Source organism: Lissotriton vulgaris, chromosome 1_1 (genome assembly GCF_964263255.1).
Source record: "Lissotriton vulgaris chromosome 1_1, aLisVul1.2, whole genome shotgun sequence".
NCBI lineage: Eukaryota > Metazoa > Chordata > Amphibia > Caudata > Salamandridae > Lissotriton > Lissotriton vulgaris.
The window spans coordinates 744,890,440-744,903,324 of record NC_141685.1 but is presented as its reverse complement, the minus strand read 5'-3'; the positions used below and the strand labels follow the sequence as shown (position 1 = coordinate 744,903,324).

At 40.6% G+C, this 12,885-nt stretch overlaps 1 protein-coding gene across 2 annotated transcripts in view; it reads right to left on the bottom strand.

Annotated features, from left to right (window-relative positions):
* The window catches only part of CACNA1E (calcium voltage-gated channel subunit alpha1 E), a 1,936,751-nt gene that overhangs the window by 261,949 nt on the left and 1,661,917 nt on the right, over positions 1-12,885 (bottom strand). For both annotated transcript variants that reach the window (XM_086955515.1, XM_086955507.1), the window contains exons 25-26: positions 12,628-12,687; positions 709-815 (exon numbers count right to left, since the gene is read on the bottom strand). In XM_086955515.1, the coding sequence (XP_086811641.1) occupies positions 709-815; positions 12,628-12,687 (167 nt within the window). The remainder of the gene's footprint in view (positions 1-708; positions 816-12,627; positions 12,688-12,885) is intronic.

Sequence of the window (12,885 nt, the reverse complement as noted above, 5' to 3'; positions counted from 1 at the left end):
TGAAGTGAAAATTAATAACTGCATGCGTGTAAGTTAATGGAATACATATGTGTAAAACTAGGTCTGAGAATATGTGATTGAATACACAGAAGAGGCAGCTGAGACTGGACAAGCACATTAATAGATGGTGATTAAACAAAAGAATGGAAAGCAGGCACAAGATTAGTGAAATGGCTTATGAAAGAAAACATTCATGATGAGGGTAGCTGCAGTGTCTTTGGATTCAAGGGCCACTGTTTCTATTCCACTCTGGAAATACCATGTTCTGCTGAACCTTAACTGTATCCCATCCAATAAGTATATCTAAGAGTTCAAATGAATCAGGACAATTAAATTAAATATGCAATGAACTTCATCTCAGAAATTGAGTGATGTACTGGGAATACTTTTGACAGTACCAAACACGGTAAGGTGATAAAAGGAATAACATCTGAATAGTAAAGTCTTGAAGGGTTGGTGGAGGAAAACATACAGAGACAAATTCCAATATGACAGGTAAAAATAAACAGGAATTGAAATGGAAAAGGCAGTCAGCTGCTGAACAAAGTCATGAATAAGAAAGAAGAAATAGGAAAGGATCTAATTCCTATTTTAGGTAAACTCAGTGGCCTCAGTGGTATGGTGTGGAGAACTCATCATGATGCAGAAAGGTCAGTTTTATGAATGGATGAGATGAGGTGAATGAGAATGAAGACGAAGATTACTTACGCCAAAGCAAAGGCTATCAGAGCTCCAACAACCACTACGAAATCCAGCAGGTTCCAAAGGTCACGGAAATATGACCCTTCATGCAGGACCAGACCTTGGTCAATCATCTGTTAGAGAGAGACAGAAAGGATTGATCTTGAAAAAGGGCACTTCTCCACAATATCTACCTTGCCTACGATATCCAAGCTATTCTAGTACTATGTTCACAAGGAATTGTGTATCCTCTTGATGGGTTGCACCCAATTTTTTGTTCTCGGAATGAGAGAATCTTCCACTAGCGTGGACCCATCAACCACTAGATGTTCTATGAGGAGCATGTTTAGTGTCTATTCATGTTCATATTCATGGGAAATGTGTCCTCTTTTCAGATTCCAGCCATAGGACATTTTTTCAAAGGACACTCAGATCACTCAACCTCTAATGTAACATTTACAGTACCTTTCTTAGATTATAACCATTTAATTTCCAATCCATTCTACCTCTGTGTGGGTGTAATTTATGAATGAAAGAAGTCTGATTCCAGTCTAGGCACAATAGTTTATCTCTTGAAGGTTTTCATTTCTCTGGTTACATGAAGGTCATAGCTTGGTTGTGATTTTAACTCAAGAATTTTCACGCAGAGGTTTGTGGCCACTAATATGATCAGATCATGATGTATCTTAATTCTCTCATTTGCTCTGGATCACCCACGATGCACCAGTGGGTATGCTTCCCTATTGTAATTCCAAGAATAAATGTGTTGCAGTGTACTATCTGCCAAATATTACTAAATATGTAAATCAGTTCTTGTTTTTATTTCTTTTTTCCATGGTACTATCTGTTTTCCCTTGTTGCAATTTGCTTGTGATGAATTTACTGCTTCTCCCTCTTCCCTTTGCCCTCTACTACTGCACTTCATCAGAATAAACATGGTTGAAAATGTTCCATATTAAAAGCATATTGCTGTTGTTTACTGTTAATTTTGAGGCAAAATCTTTACTAGGGACTCTTGTAAAATGATTCAGCCCACGTTTCCTAAAGTCTCCGATGATAACACCTGTGTCGACTAACTAGATAAGCAATTGCAATTCTTTTCTGGATGTTGCCTCAGCAGCCTAATCATTCAAAACAGTGCCCACAGCTAAACAACATTAACATGTAGATATGTATGCACCATTCAATTTGTTGCAATCAGGATCGCCCTTTATGCCTTCTTGTCTATGAGTAATGATATCCTGGAAATGGCAGATTCAGACTCCTCATCTATGCTCATTCTACTTGACCATTCTGAAGCTTTAGACACATTGTGGTGGCAGGGCAATTTAGGTGTTGTTTAACTTTTTCTAGGAGCTCAATTATGATCTTGTAAGCCAGTTGTGCAATGTTTTTGTTTGGGACTCTATCTGAAACCATTAAGGGTTTGTTTCATAAAAGGCTAATAAATGTCCTACCACAAGGAGAGAAAAGGAGGACACATTTCATACATTCTTCTAACACAGAGCCAAATACACATTGCGATCCAGACATGGTCTAAGAAACCAGAGCTGTTTAACAGCAAAACAACCACCTGGAATAGGGCTATTATCTATGTGGGAAAGATGGATTGTGTTGCTTCACAAGGAAGACCACAGATTTACCATTGGGCCTTGATACCCGCTAACAATTGAAGGAACTTACTAACTGTGACTTCATTAATGTGATTTATGTGTAATCTCCTCTACATATGTAAGGCCACACGTAAGGTAAGGATCAGAATCAATGAGCACAGAAACACTATAAGGTGAAAGAAGAAAAATACTAAACTAACAAATCACTAGCTGGCCAAGAAACACTGTGCAATCGAAAATGAATGGTTTATCATCACCCCATTTAGATACACAACACCACTCTCACTATATGAGCAACAATGGAATATACCAGCTAACGATGGGATCCCTGGGAACAACATAACAAGGTAAGACCATGGGAACATTGATATAATATTGGAATCAACAATATTGTGTGGCAGAAATATTGTGTCAAAAATATTGTTTACTAAAATATCGATTTCCTGTCCTTATAATGGTAAGTACAAAATAGTTTTTTGTAATTCATTCACACTAATATTGTTTAAAAAACATACGAAAATATTGTTTGTAAATATATATATATATATATATATATATATATATATATATATATATATATATATATATATATATATATATATAGTTTAAAGTAGTACATTTTAAATATTTAATATACTGTATTATTAATATAATGTAAATTAAAATGAATCTCACTAATATTTAATACTATATATAGATATATCCATATATAAGTACACATATATGTGTGTGTGTGTGTCCTGAACAGCTAAATATTAAAGGTTCAGTTAAAAAACCTAAATAAATTACCAAGCAAAAAAAATGTAAGAAAATAAATCAAAAAAATAACATTTACAAAAATATTTACAAAAATGTAAAAACAAAGAAAAATATAAGCAAATACTATAAAAATCAAAATGATAAAGACATATTTTAACAAATATACTTAACTATATTAGGAAACGTATCAGCATCTGGGAACAATAGATATACTATTCCCAATCGAGTTCATGCAACAGTAGAGAAATTGTAGAACTTTGGACGGGTTAAATATATTAATACCACTACAAACTGGACAAGTGTAGGGAAATCGTTGGACGTCAGAGGGGTAAGATTTACTACTCCCGTTCCAGTCTGTGCAACAGCAGGGAAAGCATTGGACCTTGGAGAGGCTAAATTTACTATTCAGACTACAGTTTAAGCAGTGGTAGGGAAAGCGCTGGACTCTGGAGAGGTTACATTTGCTATTCCCACTCCAGTCTAAGCAACATTAGAGAAAGTATTGGACTGCGGAGGGGTAAGATTTACTATTCCCACTACAATCTGTGCAACAATAGGTAAAGCATTATACTCCAGAGGGGTAAAATTTACTATTCCTACTCCAGCCCGTGCAACAGTAGGGAAAGCATTTGACTTTGGAGGGTAAGATTTACTATTCACACTCGATTCTAAGCAACAGTAGGGAAAGTGTTGGACTTCGAGGGGTTTCATTTACTATTCCCACTCAAGACTGTGCAAAAGCAGGAAGTAAGGTTTACTATTCCCACTCCAGTCTGCGCAATAGTAGGGAAGCACTGGACATCTAACGGAGCGCAATTTGCGCCTCGCAAAATAACATGGTCGTACATCTGGTCCAGATTTCTAATTTCTTTCCCACTCTAAGGAGTACTAAAGGGTTTGTCAACAGTCTGAATACTTTAGTTTCCCTTCTTCTAACATGCACATTTATTCACGATCCAAGGTAATCCGCGGACCTGATCTAAAGTTACTCCTTGTATAACAGGATACTAACAATTGAAAGATGACGTTGATGTTCCTAGTTTGCGTGGCAGGTTTTACAACTTTTCAAATTCCGTGGGTATTTACAAACTTTTTTTCACAGAACCCTATTGCAGTGCTTTTCTCTCATTAAAATCGAGAACTATATGGATTTATCATCCATCTCACAATGGCATATCCACTTGTCCACCTCTCCACTTTTAGCACATACACTAATGCACGGCCCGTGAGCCATTGCATTACTAATCTTTGCTCGTTCCTTTCCAATCCTCCTGCATTTCAGTCACTAAGAAACACAATGGTGGCCCTTGTGAGCATGTGCATTAGCACACAGACCACGCCTCCCGCATAGCGGCAGTCATGTTTTACACCACAGTATTTTTCTACTAATTAACAGGTTCGGCTGGCCAAAGGTAGTGCTGTAGGTTGTTTACTGGCGGTTCTCCTCAACCAAGTAACCATTCCATGATTTCATGGTTAGGAGGGCACTACTGTTTCTGCTACTCTTACTGTGAGTATCTCACAGTTTTTTTGGTGCATACTCGTCTTAGCCATTTAAGAGTTATGTTCGGTGCTATATTGCACCCCCTCGAGGAAACATGTGCTACAGTTCCTTTTATCTGTCATCTCGGTACAGCACATATTTGTGCTTATCTGGCATTACTTTGGACGTGTATCTTCCACTGTTATGAAAAATGTACAGAGGTTACCGTGAGTTTAGGGTCCTCCTTCCTTTCCAGGGACAAGTAATTCTAATTTCCACAAGCACCATGGGCACAAGCACAACATTTTTTTATTTGTAAATTATGTTTATTGAATATATAACAAACAACAAAAACCAAACAAACTGAGGACCGTATGAGAAGAACCACAAATAAAGGCTATTATCCACATTAATTAGCATTACACTGTGACAAGAGCATACATGGCAGAATCAATCCCATCCAATACATCCCCAGAACAGTCTTTCAGAAATAAATATGCTAGGGTAGGAAGGGACAGAATATAATACCACCCCTAAAACAAATTATCTTTACAAGATTCCCATCACAGGGATGAACAGTCCACGAGGATATTAGCATCTTGCTATGTGGGACATCTCAATATATACATTCTGTCCACTATTTGTGGGGCTCTTTAATCTATAGAGGTAGCAGGGAACTGTCATCAGTGTTATGGAAACAAAACCTAAGGATAGAAATTCTCACGAGAAAGAGGGTAAAAAAGAGGGATGCGGTGGGAGCACAACTGTTTTTAACCCATAATAAAGTACTATGCTATAGCTCTGCTTTGTTGAAAGCGCGAGACTACAGGAGTCGCTACCTTCAAGCCAGACCAAGAAGTCAATAACTGCCCATACTAGGATAAGTTGCATAAATGAATGAATGCATTGTTTTCTCACAAAACCACAGAATAATGCAGATTGTTTGCTTTTGATTTGCTGTTTCACCAGAGTCACATGTGGTGATTATTATTTCTCACTATCGTGCATATAAGCATAATTTCTGAAGCTAGTATAATTTGATTTGGCTTCTTTTCTCCAAGGCTGGTGTATTCCATGGTTGAAGGTAGGAAATTCCTATCTTACCTGTATGGATGTGCTCAGTAATATTAATAGCCCCGATGAATTCCCCCAAACTTATTTATGCACACACATAGGCAGAAACATCTTGGCATGCAAATGCATTTCAAGGAAAATTTACCTAAATGATCCAAGATATAGGTTTTTAACCAAAGCTGGTATACCTATTAATACATGGAAACCCTTCAGGTTTACTCCAGGGTATTTATATTTTCTGGATCCTTCATTTATTCAGGCATTCTATTTATTAAGAATGTCCTCATATGTTGAGGTTAAGTCCACCATGCTAGTATTATCTTACCTCGGTGGGGAGAGGGTACCCATGATGAAGCATGCCAAACACTGTGGGTGAGGCTCCCTCATCCAGAAATACTAGATTTAGTTCCTGGTCTTACTGTTCAGGTAGGATAAAAGGTCATTTCCATCCCATCTTCTCTGTACACCGTACTCTTTGTGCTCATTGAAGCTATTAACTTCTGCATTTACTTCAACTTCAGGGCATTCCCTTGTATCTATCCACCTCTCAGTCTGCATCTAAGGGATAGCATATTGGGCTTTTCTATAATTATAGCAAACTCTGGGTACAATATCTTAGGGCAAACATGCTCCCACCCTTTGCGTATATGAATCAAACATTCTCGTGAGGATATCTTTAATCCTCCAGAGTCCAGACCTAGCTTCCCAGTCCTCCTCTGTGCAACATTTAATCAGCTCAGCATCTCAGTGAAAACGGGCAGGTTAGGGATGTGATCAATTCCTGACCATTATGTACGTGTGGTCTTTTCTGTGCTTCATCAGAACAATACCTATGTGCAACTCTTGATTTACTTACAGAAACGTTCTCATTGGCAGTTTCTAAAAGAGCATTCCTACATCACCTCCAATTAATTTCAATTTTATTTTATACATCTGAATTACACTAGCCCAATGTTGTCACTCATTAAATCTGCATTACTTGTATACATCTTTGTTCGTATCACAGGGCACTGCTCCGTCTGCATTATTTAAATAATTGCTCACTTATGGCATGGTATTTTGATGTTAATGCATCAACATGATGTAAATAGAACAACCTTTGTAACAAAATAAAGTCCCCGCTTAATTCTTCTTTTGTGATGTTTTTGAGACACGTATATGAATAATATTGACATTTGTTTAGAGGTAGGAGACGCAATCTCTTGAACAACACCCTCATGAATGGATCCAAAGGAACTTCTGCATTGCTGTAATAGTTACTATCCTAGTTCCAGTTTGGTATAAAGTTTTGTCCTGTGTTTAACTCTACAAACTCACCCCACCAAGAATGTTGGCCAAGCGTGATGGAGATCCCGGTAAGTCACATATAAGATTTAAAACTAAACCATTTTTTACACAGAAAGCCAGTCAACAGGATTAGACACACATGGTCCCACCACTAAATATGGAACAGTGGTCTGATGGCAGCATGTTGAGGGTACTGCAGCTGCACAACTAGCCACATCGGAAAGACTACATATCCAATATTAGAATAATACAGTTTTGAGTGAACCACAGCCCACAGCATGCACTCTTCAGGAGGCTCAGCAATGGTAAATGTACAGGAATTTATATAGCGCAAATCACCGAGCGGTTTCTAAGCGCTTGCTTTGGGAACCCATCCTGGTATTCCCCTGTGAGATAACCCCGGCAGGGTATCCGCAAGGTGAAAGCCAGGCATCCCGCCGCGAGGGGCCGTTGTGGAGATTAAGCAAGCTATTGCCCAGAGTCGCAGAGTGTGAACCCGTGAATCGAGTAGGCACTGGAGCAAGAATTGTCGAGTTCATGGACATTTTAGGACTCAAGACCCCACCGGGCCGGGAATTGAACCCTAATCCCGGGCTGATCTCTGCTTCCAGGTCTGCCTCCTCTAACCAGTGAGCCACACTTCTCCACCTGGTACAATCTTTTTTTTAGCCTGCCCAGAGAACAGAATCCTGTTTGTGCAATCTGGGAAATCATTATAAACTCATTGCCTATACAATGTCTGAGCACACTGTGAGGCAGCCCTTATTCATGGCTGACTGTAGAATCTAGGGCCACATAGGCAAAAACCTGGAATTGCGATTTTCTATTTGCGATGCTTACCAAATAGCAATTTAGAAATTTCTAATCCTAATGTAAGAAAACAAACATATTTTAAACAGCCATTCCTAGTAGATTGCTGTAGGAAAGAGCCCTTTTTGAGATGGTCGGCCCCACTTTTTGTCTGGTATTTGATGCCATTTCGACTGGAAGTGCACTGGGTTTCTGCACACCAGACACCCAGTACCAGATCTCTTTCCAAAACCATACAATTATTTCCCCCAATTGGCAATTCCTTTGGTACCCTCTGAATGTCCCTAGTAAATGGTACCCCTGGTACCTAGGGTGGAGGTACTAAAGAGGGCCTCTAGAGGTGGCAGCACAAATTGTACCACCCTAAGGGCTCCCACACAGAGCTTATGCAAACTTCCACCGCAGGCTGCGTATCTTGATGCAGACAAAAGTGTAAAAACAACATGGCACAAAGTTTGTGTGCCATGTACACCGACACTGAATGCAGTATAGGTAAGTCACCTCAACCATAGGCCTTACAGCCCTAAGGTAGAGTGCACTCTACTACATGTGAGGGCATCACCGCAGTTACAGGTATGCCCTTGTGCTGGGCAGTTCCATTGCTGCCAGTACAAGTGAACAGGAAAGCCATTTAACAAGCATGAGCTGGACACCGGTGGAAATAAATTCCCCAGCTACATGATATCTTCACTGAAAAAAGGATGTTTGGTATCAAACATCACGTATTAATAAACCTGCACTGATGCCAGTGTTAGATTGAGTAATACATGCACCTAGGGGGTCCTTTAGAGTTGCCCGCTGAGAACTTATCAGCTACTTCTGTGCCGACTGACTGATTCTAACCAGCCTGCCACCAGAGGTGAGTTTCTGACCCCCAATGGAGAAGGCCTTTGCTTTCCGGGAGCCATAAGTCAAGCCTGTTTGAGCAACGGGTGTCTTGCACCACCGCCCACAGGATGACCTGTGGAATAGCAATCCAAGACCGGGGAGCTTCACAGAGGCACACCGGCCTTTGGTATGCAAATCTGGTTTCTCTCACAGGAGAAGAAAATTACTCTCTTTGTCCAGAGTTCTTTGGCACCTGGAAAAGTGGTAAAATTAGCTAAGCAACACAGGTGTGTCCACACTCAGGCGAGAATCACTCCTGAACTAGGCAACTTGAGCTGGATGCAGCTTTTGAGAAGTGACCATCTTGTTGGACAGGATTATGCCTATTTCACCCATGAAATTGTCATATAGGAGGCATAGTGATCCCAGGGGTAAATAGCCCATTAGCTACTACCCTACACTCCCCTAGATTCCCCTAAATTATTTTTGTTGGGGAGTCCTGGCACCAGGAAATCAGATCCTGCAGACCAAAAGAAGAAGAGGGGCAGAAGAGCTGCGAAAGCAAGAACTGCAGAAGAAGCAACTCACTTGGCACCAACCCTGCAGACCTGTTTTCCTACTCTCGAAATATGCACCAAAATCATCTCACCCTATAAACTGCTGATCCTCCAAAGTCTGAAAGGACTGCCAGCACTTTTCCAAGGACTCCTGTGGAAAAGTGGAGAAGTTCCCCTGCATCTTGCACCAAGGACTGAGCTGTGAGACTCCAAGACTGTAAAAACCCGGCAACGGAAAGTACCACTGCACTACAGCTACCTAGCCCGAGATCAAGTGGGCCAACAGTGCCAAAAGGTCCCAAGATCCTGACGACCTGCAAAGAAGGACACTGAAGAGCAGAGAAAGCAGACCGCCGAGGAAGAGCAACTGACTGGGCATCAAGCCTGCTGGCCTGTCTGCTGTTCCCCATCAAAACTGTGGCAAATACGTCTTGTCCTGCAGCTGTTGTGCCTCCAAAACCTGGGAGGACTGCCTGCTTTCAATAAAGACTCAAAAACTCCCATGGAGCAGTGGCAGGCACCACAAAGAAGGGTGTGAGTGCTCCAGATCGTAAAAACCAGACAAAGCACAACACCACGGCACCTGTACTTCCGAGTCGAAGTTGAAGTAGGGCAACAGTGCCAGCGTGGTCCCACAGCCCCCCAGAGGTAAAGCGCACCTTGGACTTGCCCACTGTGGACGTTCCGATGCCACCTGCAGCCTCTGTTTGCAGGCCCTCTCTATCGTGAGCATCCCGGTGATGGAACTCCAATGCCTAAAAACACCTCTGTACCGGTCTTGCTTGGCCCGGGAGAAGAGGACCAAAGGCATCCACGAGCGTGCAAGAGTTGAGCCCCTCTTTTGGTTTGGACTGGCTGATACCCCAGTCCCAGCCTACAGGCTCTTTTCCGACAGACCGATCTCCATTAACTTGAATAGGGCACCCAACACTGTAAGGGTTGTATGACGTTTCAACGCATGCTTTTACCATGCATGCCTTTACAACGCAGGTATTACAACGCAAGTCGTTACAACGACTTGCGTTGGGGGGCGCTGGATAGTGGAATAGTTTAATTTTCTATTCCAATTCCAGTCCCCGTGGGTAGTAGGGAAGGTGTTAGATAGAAAATTAAACTATTCCCTATCCAACAGCACTCTCCAGCGAAAGTCCTTGTAACGACTTTCGTTGTAATTCCTGCGTTTTAATGGTAGTGCGTGGTAAAAGTTTTGTTGTAAACGATGTTCCCCCACTGTAAAGCACCTCTGCACCCGGCCGTCCCAGCGCTGCCCAAAGTGAACTGTTGGTGCTGCCTTGGACCTTGCCCCAAACCCACTTTAAGTCTAGAATATGGGTTCCAGAAGTTGCTATTAAGTGTTCAAATACAATATATGTCTTTTTTCTCCAATTTAACATTGCCACAAAGTGCTTCAATTACAACTTAATGTATCAAAAACCTGTTTTATTCAAACATTTTATTTTTAAAAGTACTTACCTGATCATGTTGCCTAAAGGAATATAAAGATATGTGTTATTTTTATAAATTGGTTTGGATCTTCCTATTGATTCTTGTGCATTATTTATTGACTAAATAATGACTATTGATAATATCAAGGCTGCTCGACCACACTACCCACTAGAGGAGCATCTTGGGATTGCTAGAGCAAGCCCCTGTCCACTATTAATAGCCTTACTAACCTTGAATCTACCTGAACCTGGACTATACCTGGACTCTTTGCATACCATATAAAGAGCCAGCTTCATACAGTTGCAATTTGACCTACCTCATGAATATTAATGAAGTAGGTCATAGTTTGCAACCCATTAGGAATGATAGCCATTACAGGGATGGTGACCTGATGGGGTAGGCAGATCACCATGTCTGTGATTGCTTTTAAATGTCAAGTTAAATTTAAAATTTTAAATGACAAGTTACTGAATCACAATTTGACAATTGTCTATTGCAAATGCTTTTTTGCAGTTGCAAAGGGGACGGAACCTAGAAATCAGCGCGTTTCCAACAACAAAAAGGTTCTGTACAAATGGCTCTTAGCCTCTATTTGTGCATAAATGAACATGAACCACCCACTTGTCTTTCTGTCCTTTCAACTGAGCCAGGGATAGGAGTTCACTATCGTGGCAATTTTGCAAACGCAGACTTTACAATAGCATTGAGACATCTGAAGGTACTTCGTATATGAACTGGTCTATATTAGACATAGTCTTTCCATTCAATCTCAGGAGATGGTAGGGGACCATTGGTTGGCAGTGAAAAATGATAACACAAGACAATAGTTACATCCCCATAGTATGGACAAGCTGGCTCAGCCTTCTTGTCACTTATTATTCCCAACAATGGGGACGCTAAACTACAAGATGGGGATCAATCCAGTCCACTCATATGTGGAAGTTGGGTCAGGAGTCTTTGGGGCTGGTCTATCATGCAGAGAAAGACAAATTTAAATTTATCTGTCACAAAAACTCACAAACGTCTGTCGGTAAGAAAGAAAAACAAATGTAAGAATTGTGGTTCCTTAAAAAGAACATTATCAATGAGTGTAGGTATGTGTGTACATGCAATGCACTTGCCTTCAATCATTCGGGGGCTACTTGTGACTGTTTGTGGCCCCGGATAATTGAAGTACGGAGCTCTAAGTCACTTGAAGGAGCCAGAAGGGGGAACAATAAGACTAGATAATCTGTTTGAAAATGTAGGTTATCATGCTGTAGGTCCACTCAGCTGGTGTTCTAGGCTGTTGATTTAACCTGTCTAAAATCATAACGGACTTGCTAGAGGAGGGAATAACTCAAAGGCATAGATGTGTCACACTACCTCAGATTTGATTTTTTGTATCTGCTGCTCTAGCCTCATATTATAGGAAAATCAACTCGTCCTTACCTAAATCTTATATTCAAGTATTCTATGATGTCTCACAATGCATCTGAGGAGTTCTTGCTCAGGTCAAAAATCAACCATGCCTCTGGTGCTCCATCTGTGAATTTCTTGGTGATGGTGCAATGCAACAATCAAGGATCCGCTCTTGGTATATCAGATTTTAAGTGTTGATCATTTGGTCATTTCAGTCTTAGACTCAACCCATATATGCCTTTTCCAAACTGTGTATTTTTCTGACAAACAGTAGCTGATCACCAGGGCTAGTAAGAGTGTTAATTTAGTTGGCAGCTGAAGAGGAATATTTTTAGATCGAGAATTCTGTACATTGGTCCATATGGGTAAAGATAAACACTGACTAGCTAAATGATTCTCATTTATGTTCACTGTAGGTACATTAAACGCATGTGCATATCCTTAGAATCTGAGATGGCTCTGGGCCTAGTAGACCAACATTTGACTCTCATGGTTTTGAGAGAGCTATCACTGGATTGTTTTGCTGTGGCATACTTCATTCTCGAAGATATGGATTGGATATGATTCAGCTAAATGAATGATAGAATATCATGTTTTTAACACTCTAAAAACATACAGTGATCACTAGGATACACCACCATGACTAGGGGCTCCAGTGGGAGTTCCTGTATTACCAGTTTCCTCTTACCTTTATCACCATTTCAAATGTAAACACACCAGTGAAAACATAATCAAAGTATCTGAGAACCTGTAAAGAACAGAAGCACAGATGTCAGCAAGTTCCTCTGCAAAAATACACCAGAGTTAGTTTCCACCTCGAAGCAATGGGTTTAAACCAGCAGAAAATGTAGTTAACTGCATATATGTTAAGCACAAGCACAAACACACTCATTTTAGCTAGGCTGAGATCATACATAGGGAATGTGCCCAAACACACGATTCAGAA